The 11,426-nt window shown below is 55.0% G+C and overlaps 1 protein-coding gene across 1 annotated transcript; it reads right to left on the reverse strand.

Moving 5' to 3' along the window:
• Positions 1-9,119: 9,119 nt before the first annotated feature.
• Positions 9,120-10,157, reverse strand: LOC138366446 (WAG22 antigen-like). The gene has a single exon (XM_069327496.1). The coding sequence runs from the start codon at positions 10,155-10,157 to the stop codon at positions 9,120-9,122; it is 1,038 nt and encodes a 345-aa protein (XP_069183597.1).
• Between the last annotated feature and the right edge of the window lie 1,269 nt (positions 10,158-11,426).

The raw sequence follows: 11,426 nt of genomic DNA on the forward strand, positions 1-11,426 counted from the left end.
GAGTCTGACACTAGAGGAGGCTCCCTGAGTCTGACACTAGAGTAGGCTCCGTGAGTCTGACACCAGGGTAGGCTCCCTGAGTCTGACACTAGAGGAGGCTCCCTGAGTCTGACACTAGAGTAGGCTCCCTGAGTCTGACACCAGAGGAGGCTCCCTGAGTCTGACACAAGAGGAGGCTCCCTGAGTCTGACACCATAGGAGGCTCCCTGAGTCTGACACCATAGGAGGCTCCCTGAGTCTGACACCATAGGAGGCTCCCTGAGTCTGACACCATAGGAGGCTCCCTGAGTCTGACACCATAGGAGGCTCCCTGAGTCTGACACTAGAGGAGGTTCCCTGAGTCTGACACTAGAGTAGGCTCCCTGAATCTGACACCAGTGGAGGCTCCCTGAGTCTGACACTAGAGGAGGCTCCCTGAGTCTGACACTAGAGGAGGCTCCCTGAGTCTGACACTAGAGTAGGCTCCCTGAGTCTGACACCAGAAGAGGCTCCCTGAGTCTGACACTAGAGGAGACTCCCTGAGTCTGACACTAGAGTAGGCTCCGTGAGTCTGACACCAGGGTAGGCTCCCTGAGTCTGACACTAGAGGAGGCTCCCTGAGTCTGACACTAGAGTAGGCTCCCTGAGTCTGACAAGAAGAGGAGGCTCCCTGAGTCTGACACAAGAGGAGGCTCCCTGAGTCTGACACTAGAGGAGGCTCCCTGAGTCTGACACCAGAGGAGGCTCCCTGAGTCTGACACTAGAGGAGGCTCCCTGAGTCTGACACTAGAGGAGGCTCCCTGAGTCTGACACCTGAGTATGCGCCCTGAGTCTGAAACTAGAGGAATCTCCCTGAGTCTGACACCAGAGTAGGCTCCCTGAGTCTGACACTAGAGGAGGCTCCATGAGTCTGACACTAGTGGAGGCTCCCTGAGTCTGACACCAGAGGAGGCTCCATGAGTCTGACACCAGAGGAGGCTCCATGAGTCTGACACCAGAGAAGGCTCCCTGAGTCTGACACTAGAGGAGGCTCCCTGAGTCTGACACCGGAGGAGGCTCCCTGAGTCTGACACTAGAGTAGGCTCACTGAGTCTGACACTAGAGGAGGCTCCCTGAGTCTGACACCAGAGGAGGCTCCCTGAGTCTGACACTAGAGGAGGCTCCCTGAGTCTGATACCAGAGGAGGCTCCCTGAGTCTGACACTAGAGGAGGCTCCCTGAGTCTGATACCAGAGGAGGCTCCCTGCGTCTGACACCATAGGAGGCTCCCTGAGTCTGACACCATAGGAGGCTCCCTGAGTCTGACACCAGAGGAGGCTCCCTGAGTCTGACACCAGAGGAGGCTCCCTGAGTCTGACAGAAGAGGAGGCTCCCTGAGTCTGACATCAAAAGAGGCAGCTGAGTCTGACACCAGAGGAGGCTTCCTGAGTCTGACACTAGAGGAGGCTCCCTGAGTCTGACACCAGAGGAGGCTCCCTGAGTCTGACACTAGAGGAGGCTCCCTGAGTCTGACACTAGAGGAGGCTCCCTGAGTCTGACACCAGAGGCTCCCAGAGTCTGACACTAGAGGAGGCTCCCTGAGTCTGACACCAGAGGAGGCTCCCTGAGTCTGACACCAGAGGAGGCTCCCTGAGTCTGACACTAAAGGAGGCTCCCTGAGTCTAACACTAGAGGAGGCTCCCTGAGTCTGACACCAGAGGAGGCTCCCTGAGTCTGACACTAGATGGAGCTAGGCTCCCTGAGTCTGACACTAGATGGAGCTAGGCTCCCTGAGTCTGACACCAGAGGAGGCTCCCTGAGTCTGACACAAAAGAAGGCTCCCTGAGTCTGACACTAGAGGAGGCTCCCTGAGTCTGACACCAGAGGAGGCTCCCTGAGTCTGACACCAGAGGAGGCTCCCTGAGTCTGACACCAGAGGAGGTTCCCTGAGTCTGACACTAGAAGAGGCTCCCTAAGTCTGACACTATAAGAGGCTCCCTGAGTCTGACACCAGAGGAGGCTCCCTGAGTCTGACACCAGAGGAGGCTCCCTGAGTCTGACACCAGAGGAGGCTCCCTGAGCCTGACAATAGAGGAGGCTCCCTGAGTCTGACACCAGAGGAGGCTCCCTGAGTCAGACACCAGAGGAGGCTCCCTGAGTCTGACACAAAAGGAGGCTCCCTGAGTCTGACACTAGAGGAGGCTCCCTGAGTCTGACACCAGAGGAGGCTCCCTGAGTCAGACACCAGAGGAGGCTCCCTGAGTCTGACACCAGAGGAGGTTCCCTGAGTCTTACACTAGAAGAGGCTCCCTGAGTCTGACACTAGAGTAGGCTCCATGAGTCTGACACCAGAGGAGGCTCCCTGAGTCTGACACTAGAGGAGGCTCCCTGAGTCTTACACCAGAGGAGGCTCCCTGAGTCTGACACTAGAGGAGGCTCTCTGAGTCTGACACTAGAGGACGCTCCCTGAGTCTGACACCAGAGGAGGCACCCTGAGTCTGACACTAGAGGAGGCTCCCTGAGTCTGACACCAGAGGAGGCTCCCTGAGTCTGACACCAGAGGAGGCTCCCTGAGACTAACACAAAAGGAGGCTCCCTGAGTCTGACACCAGAGGAGGCTCCCTGAGTCTGACACTAGAGGAGGCTCCCTGAGTCTGACACTAGAGGAGGCTCCCTGAGTCTGACACCAGAAGAGGCTCCCTTAGTCTGACACCAGAGGAGGCTCCCTGAGTCTGACACTAAAGGAGGCTCCCTGAGTCTGACACTAGAGGAGGCTCCCTGAGACTGACACCAGAGGAGGCTCCCATAGTCTGACACTAGAGGAGGCTCCCTGAGTCTGACACTAGAGGAGGCTCCCTGAGTCTGACACTAGAGGAGGCTCCCTGAGTCAGACACCAGAGGAGGCTCCCTGAGTCTGACACCATAGGATGGTTCCTGAGTCTGACACCATAGGAGGCTCCCTGAGTCTGACACCAGAGGAGGCTCCCTGAGTCTGACACCAGAGGAGGCTCCCTGAGTCTGACACAAGAGGATCTTCCCCGAGTCTGACACTAGAAGAGGCTCCCTGAGTCTGACACCAGAGGAGGCTCCATGAGTCTGACACCAGAGGAGGCTCCCTGAGTCAGACACCAGAGGAGGCTCCTTGAGCCTGACACCAGAGGAGGCTCCCTGAGTCTGACACTAGAGGAGGCTCCCTGAGTCTGACACTACAGGAGGCTCCCTGAGTCTGACACCAGAGGAGGCTCCCTGAGTCTGACACCAGAGGAGGCTCGATCCCTGAGTCTGACACCAGAGGAGGCTCCCTGAGTCTAACACAAAAGGAGGCTCCCTGAGTCTGACACAAAAGGAGGCTCCCTGAGTCTGACACCAGAGGAAGCTCCCTGAGTCTGACACCAGAGGAGGCTCCCTGAGTCTGACACAAAAGGAGGCTCCCTGAGTCTGACACTAGAGGAAGCTCCCTGAGTCTGACACCAGAGGAGGCTCCCTGAGTCTGAAACCAGAGGAGGCTCCCTTAGTCTGACACCAGAGGAGGTTCCCTGAGTCTGACACTAGAAGAGGCTCCCTGAGTCTGACACCAGAGGAGGCTCCCTGAGTCTGACACCAGAGGAGGCTCCTTGAGTCTGACACCACAGGAGGCTCCCTGAGTCTGACACTAGAGGAGGCTCCCTGAGTCTGACACCAGAGGAGGCTCCCTGAGTCTGACACTAGTCGAGGCTCCCTGAGTCTGACACTCGAGTAGGCTCCATGAGTCTGACACTAGAGGAGTCTCCCTGAGTCTGACACCAGAGGAGGCTCCCTGAGTCTGACACTAGAGGAGGATCCCTCAGTCTGACACTAGAGGAGGCTCCCTGAGTCTGACACCAGAGGTGGCTCCCTGAGTCTGACACCAGAGGAGGCTCCCTGAGTCTGACACCAGAGGAGGCTCCATGAGTCTGACACCAGAGGAGGTTCCCTGAGTCTGACACTAGAAGAAGCTCCCTGAGTCTGACACTAGAAGAGGCTCCCTGAGTCTGTCACCAGAGGAGGCTCCCTGAGTTTGACGCTAGAGGAGGCTCCCTGAGTCTGACACCAGAGGAGGCTCCCTGAGTCTGACACTAAAAGAGGCTCCCTGACTCTGACACCAGAGGAGGCTCCCTGAGTCTGACACCAGAGGAGGCTCCCTGAGTCTGACACCAGAGGAGGCTCCCTGAGTCTAACACAAAAGGAGGTTCCCTGAGTCTGACACTAAAAGAGGCTCCCTGAGTCTGACACTAGAGGAGGCTCCCTGAGTCTGACACCAGAGGAGGCTCCCTGAGTCTGACACCAGAGGAGGCTCCCCGAGTCTGACACCAGAGGAGGCTCCCTGAGTCTAACACAAAAGGAGGATCCCTGAGTCTGACACCAGAGTAGGCTCCCTGAGTCTGACACCAGAGGAGGCTCCCTGAGTCTGACAACAGAGGAGGCTCCCTGAGTCTGACACTAGAGGAGGCTCCCTGAGTCAGACACCAGAGGAGGCTCCCTGAGTCTGACACCATAGGATGGTTCCTGAGTCTGACACCAGAGGAGGCTCCCTGAGTCTGACACCAGAGGAGGCTCCCCGAGTCTGACACCAGAGGAGGCTCCCTGAGTCTAACACAAAAGGAGGATCCCTGAGTCTGACACCAGAGTAGGCTCCCTGAGTCTGACACCAGAGGAGGCTCCCTGAGTCTGACAACAGAGGAGGCTCCCTGAGTCTGACATAAAAGGAGGCTCCCTGAGTCTGACACTAGAGGAGGCTCCCTGAGTCTGACACTAGAGGAGGCTCCCTGAGTCTGACACCAGAGGAGGCTCCCTGAGTCTGACACCAGAGGAGGTTCCCTGAGTCTTACACTAGAAGAGGCTCCCTGAGTCTGACACTAGAAGAGGCTCCCTGAGTCTGACACCAGAGGAGGCTCCCTGAGTCTGACACCAGAGGACGCTCCCTGAGTCTGACACCAGAGGAGGCTCCCTGAGTCTAACACCAGAGGAGGCTCCCTGAGTCTGACACTAGAGGAGGCTCCCTGAGTCTGACACTAGAGTAGGCTCCATGAGTCTGACACCAGAGGAGGCTCCCTGAGTCTGACACTAGAGGTGGCTCCCTGAGTCTTACATCAGAGGAGGCTCCCTGAGTCTGACACCAGAGGAGGCACCCTGAGTCTGACACTAGAGGAGCTCCCTGAGTCTGACACCAGAGGAGGCTGCCTGAGTCTGACACCAGAGGAGGCTCCCTGAGTCTGACACCAGAGGAGGCTCCCTGAGCCTGACAACAGAGGAGGCTCCCTGAGTCTGACACCAGAGGAGGCTCCCTGAGTCTGACACTAGAGGAGGCTCCCTGAGTCTGACACTAGAGGAGGCTCCCTGAGTCTGACACCAGAGGAGGCTCCCTTAGTCTTACACCAGAGGAGGCTCCCTGAGTCTGACACTAGAGGAGGCTCCCAGAGTCTGACACTAGAGGAGGCTTCCTGAGTCTGACACCAGAGGAGGCTCCCTGAGTCTGACACTAGAGGAGGCTCCCTGAGTCTGACACCAGAGGAGGCTCCCTGAGTCTGACACAAGAGGAGGTTCCCTGAGTCTGACACTAGAGGAGGCTCCCTGAGTCTGACACCAGAGGAGGCTCCCTGAGTCAGACACCAGAGGAGGCTCCCTGAGTCAGACACCAGAGGAGGCTCCCTGAGTCTGACACCAGAGGAGGCTCCCTGAGCCTGACACTAGAGGAGGCTCCCTGAGTCTGACACCAGAGGAGGCTCCCTAGCTGAGTCTGACACTAGAGGAGGCTCCCTGAGTCTGACACCAGAGGAGGCTCCCTGAGTCTGACACCAGAGGAGGCTCCCTGAGTCTGACACTAGAGGAGGCTCCCTGAGTCTGACACTAGAGGAGGCTCCCTGAGTCTGACACTAGAGGAGGCTCCCTGAGTCTGACACCAGGGGAGGCTCCCTAGCTGAGTCTGACACTAGAGGAGGCTCCCTGAGTCTGACACCAGAGGAGGCTCCCTGAGTCAGACACCAGAGGAGGCTCCCTGAGTCTGACACCAGGGGAGGCTCCCTGAGTCTGACACTAGAGGAGGCTCCCTGAGTCTGACACTAGAGGCGGCTCCCTGAGTCTGACACCAGAGGAGGCTCCCTAGCTGAGTCTGACACTAGAGGAGGCTCCCTGAGTCTGACACCAGAGGAGGCTCCCTGAGTCTGACACTAGAGGAGGCTCCCTGAGTCTGACACCAGAGGAGGCTCCCTTAGTCTGACACCAGAGGAGGCTCCCTGAGTCTGACACTAGAGGAGGCTCCCAGAGTCTGACACTAGTGGAGGCTTCCTGAGTCTGACACCAGAGGAGGCTCCCTGAGTCTGACACCAGAGGAGGCTCCATGAGTCTGACACAAAAGGAGGCTCCCTGAGTCTGACACTAGAGGAGGCTCCCTGAGTCTGACACTAGAGGAGGCTCCCTTAGTCTGACACCAGAGGAGGTTCCCTGAGTCTGACACTAAAAGAGGCTCCCTGAGTCTGACACCAGAGGAGGCTCCCTGAGTCTGACACCAGAGGAGGCTCCCTTAGTCTGACACCAGAGGAGGCTCCCTGATTCTAACACAAAAGGAGGTTCCCTGAGTCTGACACTAAAAGAGGCTCCCTGAGTCTGACACCAGAGGAGGCTCCCTGAGTCTGACACCAGAGGAGGCTCCCTGAGTCTGACACCAGAGAAGGCTCCCTGTGTCTAACACAAAAGGAGGCTCCCTGAGTCTGACACCAGAGTAGGCTTCCTGAGTCTGACACCAGAGGAGGCTCCCTGAGTCTGACAAGAAGAGGAGGCTCCCTGAGTCTGACATAAATGGATGCTCCCTGAGTCTGACACTACAGGAGGCTCCCTGAGTCTGACACTAGAGGAGGCTCCCTGAGTCTGACATCAGAGGAGGTTCCCTGAGTCTTACACTAGAAGAGGCTCCCTGAGTCTGACACTAGAAGAGGCTCCCTGAGTCTGACACCAGAGGAGGCTCCCTGAGTCTGACACCAGAGAAGGCTCCCTGAGTCTGACACCAGAGGAGGCTCCCTAAGTCTGACACCAGAGGAGGCTCCCTGAGTCTGACACTAGAGGAGGCTTCCTGAGTCTGACACTAGAGTAGGCTCCATGAGTCTGACACCAGAGGAGGCTCGATGAGTCTGACACTAGAGGAGGCTCCCTGAGTCTTTCACCAGAGTAGGCTCCCTGAGTCTGACACTAGAGGAGGCTCTCTGAGTCTGACACTAGAGGAGGCTCCCTGAGTCTGACACCAGAGGAGGCACCCTGAGTCTGACACTAGAGGAGCTCCCTGAGTCTGACACCAGAGGAGGCTGCCTGAGTCTGACACCAGAGGAGGCTCCCTGAGTCTGACACCAGAATAGGCTCCCTGAGCCTGACAACAGAGGAGGCTCCCTGAGTCTGACACCAGAGGAGGCTTCCTGAGTCTGACACAAGAGGAGGCTCCCTGAGGCTGACACTAGAGGAGGCTCCCTGAGTCTGACACCAGAGGAGGCTCCCTTAGTCTGACACCAGAGGAGGCTCCCTGAGTCTGACACTAGAGGAGGCTCCCAGAGTCTGACACTAGAGGAGGCTTCCTGAGTCTGACACCAGAGGAGGCTCCCTGAGTCTGACACTAGAGGAGGCTTCCTGAGTCTGACACCAGAGGAGGCTCCCTGAGGCTGACACTAGAGGAGGCTCCCTGAGTCTGATACCAGAGGAGGCTCCCTGAGTCTGACACCATAGGAGGCTCCCTGAGTCTGACACCAGAGGAGGCTCCCTGAGTCAGACACCAGAGGAGGCTCCCTGAGTCTGACACCAGAGGAGGCTCCCTGAGTCTGACACTAGAGGAGGCTCCCTGAGTCTGACACTAGAGGAGGCTCCCTGAATCTGACACCAGAGGAGGCTCCCTAGCTGAGTCTGACACTAGAGGAGGCTCCCTGAGTCTGACACCAGAGGAGGCTCCCTGAGTCTGACACCAGAGGAGGCTCCCTGAGTCTAACACAAAAGGAGGCTCCCTGAGTCTGACACAAAAGGAGGCTCCCGGAGTCTGACACCAGAGGATGCTCCCTGAGTCTGACACCAGAGGAGGCTCCCTGAGTCTGACACAAAAGGAGGCTCCCTGAGTCTGACACTAGAGGAGGCTCCCTGAGTCTGACACCAGAGGAGGCTCCCTGAGTCTGACACCAGATGAGGCTGCCTTAGTCTGACACCAGAGGAGGTTCCCTGAGTCTGACACTAGAAGAGGCTCCCTGAGTCTGACACCAGAGGAGGCTCCCTGAGGCTGACACCAGAGGAGGCTCCCTGAGTCTGACACCAGAGGAGGCTCCCTGAGTCTAACACAAAAGGAGGCTCCCTGAGTCTGACACCAGAGGAGGCTCCCTGAGTCTGACACCAGAGTAGGCTCCCTGAGTCTGACAACAGAGGAGGCTCCCTGAGTCTGACACAAAAGGAGGCTCCCTGAGTCTGACACTAGAGGAGGCTCCCTGAGTCTGACACTAGAGGAGGCTCCCTGAGTCTAACACCAGAGGAGGCTCCCTTAGTCTGACACCAGAGGAGGCTCCCTGACTCTGACACCAGAGGAGGCTCCCTGAGTCTGACACCAGAGGAGGCTCCCTGAGTCTGACACTAGAGGAGGCTCCCTGAGTCTGACACTAGAGGAGGCTCCCTGAGTCTGACACCAGAGGAGGCTCCCTGAGTCTGACACCAGAGGAGGCTCCCTGAGTCTGACACTAGAGGAGGCTCCCTGAGTCTGACACTAGAGGAGGCTCCCTGAGTCTGACACTAGAGGAGGCTCCCTGAGACTGACACCAATGGAGGCTCCCTCAATCTGACACCAGAGGAGGCTCCTTGAGTCTGACACTAGAGGAGGCTCTCTGAGTCTGACACCAGAGGAGGCTCCCTGAGTCTGACACTAGAGGAGGCTCCCTGAGACTGACACCAAGGAGGCTCCCTCAGTCTGACACCAGAGGAGGCTCCCTGAGTCTGACACAAGAGGAGGCTCCCTGAGTCTGACACTAGAGGAGACTCTTTGGTAAGATTTTGATTTCCCATTGTTGGGGACAGGTAGCCACTTAGGCTTATCCAGGATCCACTTGACCAACAACGGATTGTTCACAAAATATTACCCACATGAGTCGTATGACATCCAGGTTCCTATTTACTGCAAGGTGAATTGACGCATCAGATGAAAGAAATAGCCTTCAGTGTGCTATGTACACGACCTCCACCTCCCTGAACCTTCAGCATAGCTACAACACCTCCACCTCCCTGAACCTTCAGCATAGCTACAACACCTCCACCTCCCTGAACCTTCAGCATAGCTACAAGACCTCCACCTCCCTGAACCTTCAGCATAGCTACAAGACCTCCACCTCCCTGAACCTTCAGCATAGCTACAAGACCTCCACCTCCCTGAACCTTCAGCATAGCTACAAGACCTCCACCTCCCTGAACCTTCAGCATAGCTACAAGACCTCCACCTCCCTGAACCTTCAGCATAGCTACAAGACCTCCACCTCTTTGAACCTTCAGCATAGCTACAAGACCTCCACCTCCTTGATCCTTCAGCATAGCTACAAGACCTCCACCTCCTTGATCCTTCAGCATAGCTACAAGACCTCCACCTCCCTGAACCTTCAGCATAGCTACAAGACCTCCACCTCCCTGAACCTTCAGCATAGCTACAAGACCTCCACCTCCCTGAACCTTCAGCATAGCTACAAGACCTCCACCTCCCTGAACCTTCAGCATAGCTACAAGACCTCCACCTCCCTGAACCTTCAGCATAGCTACAAGACCTCCACCTCCCTGAACCTTCAGCATAGCTACAAGACCTCCACCTCCCTGAACCTTCAGCATAGCTACAAGACCTCCACCTCTTTGAACCTTCAGCATAGCTACAAGACCTCCACCTCCCTGAACCTTCAGCATAACTACAAGACCTCCACCAACTTGAACCTTCAGCATAGCTACAAGACCTCCACCTCCCTGAACCTTCAGCATAGCTACAAGACCTCCACCTCCCTGAACCTTCAGCATAGCTACAAGACCTCCACCTCCCTGAACCTTCAGCATAACTACAAGACCTCCACCAACTTGAACCTTCAGCATAGCTACAAGACCTCCACCTCCTTGATCCTTCAGCATAGCTACAAGACCTCCACCTCCCTGAACCTTCAGCATAGCTACAAGACCTCCACCTCCCTGAACCTTCAGCATAGCTACCCGTCCTCCTATACACTATAGGCGGACGTGTTGTATACTGACCCCGGCTGCAAACTGATCACGGTTTTATACTGTCCACGGTTGTGTATTGACCACAGTGTTATCTGACTCCAGGTGTATACTGACCACAGTTGTATTCTGTCTTAGGATTTTTATTGACTACGGTTTTATACAGATTATGGTTGTATATGGACTGCAGGTTTGTACTGACTTCAGTTGTATACTGACCATGGTTGTATACTGACCACGCTTGTATTCTGACCACGATTGTATACTATCAGGGGTTGGGGATTTTATAAACTGGATTCTGAGCATAACTGATACTTCACCTACTGACAAACAGGGACCCTAACCACTCCTTGATAAAATAAGATCGACCACGGCACCCACACTGCTGATGTCGTCAGTCGATATGAGTGCCCAATCAAGTGTCCAGGAATGGACACTGGAGTGCATATAACAAGTTGGAAAATCACCCTATTTTCGCCACACACTCAGAGAGGGGTCCAACGCCTCAAATTATTTTGGGGTGCGGCTCCAAACTGGCCTATTGGTCATGAATACACACCCACTCGAGCCTCTGTGACTTCCCCACACTCTCCTAATTATTTGATGATCACCTACAATCCCCATTATGATGTTACTGACCGCTGTCAACACTTTTGCAACCGTGTCTCTCTTGCTCTCTCTCTCACTATCTAGGAATCCCCACCAGGATAACAGCAGAAATCAGTTGTCAACAGACAAACATTTATTACATGGAAACACATACAGAGAACTCAACCCGTTCTCGCACTTTCTTAAAGTCAATATTGACTTATTAAATATATGCATATGTGACATACTAATTTATTGTGAATATTTTAGTTTACCTTGAAAAGCTTCATAGAAAACACCGACCTTACCTAACCTTCTTAGTATGTTAAGATAAGCATCTTATTGCTTCGTAATTACAATTATTACTTAACTAATTATAGGTATAGGTTAAGTAATAATTGTAATTACGAAGCAATAAGATGCTTATCCTAACATACTAAGAAGGTTAGGTAAGATCGGTGTTTTCTATGAAGCTTTTCAAGGTAAACTAAAATATTCACAACAAATTAGTATGTCACATATGCACGTATTTAATAAGTCAATATTGACTATAAGAAAGTGCGAGAACGGATTGAAAGAACTACATATATATAATATTAAATACAACACTCTAGGCTGAGTGGGGGCCTCGTAGCCTGGTGGATAGCGCGCAGGACTCGTAATTCT

The sequence above is a fragment of the Procambarus clarkii genome, chromosome 19 (genome assembly GCF_040958095.1).
Source record: "Procambarus clarkii isolate CNS0578487 chromosome 19, FALCON_Pclarkii_2.0, whole genome shotgun sequence".
Taxonomy (NCBI): Eukaryota; Metazoa; Arthropoda; class Malacostraca; order Decapoda; family Cambaridae; genus Procambarus; species Procambarus clarkii.

Coding starts and splice junctions, on each gene's coding strand:
- LOC138366446 (XM_069327496.1), bottom strand. CDS start 10,157: ATGCTGAAGGTTCAGGGAGGTGGAGGTCTTGTAGCTATGCTGAAGGTT.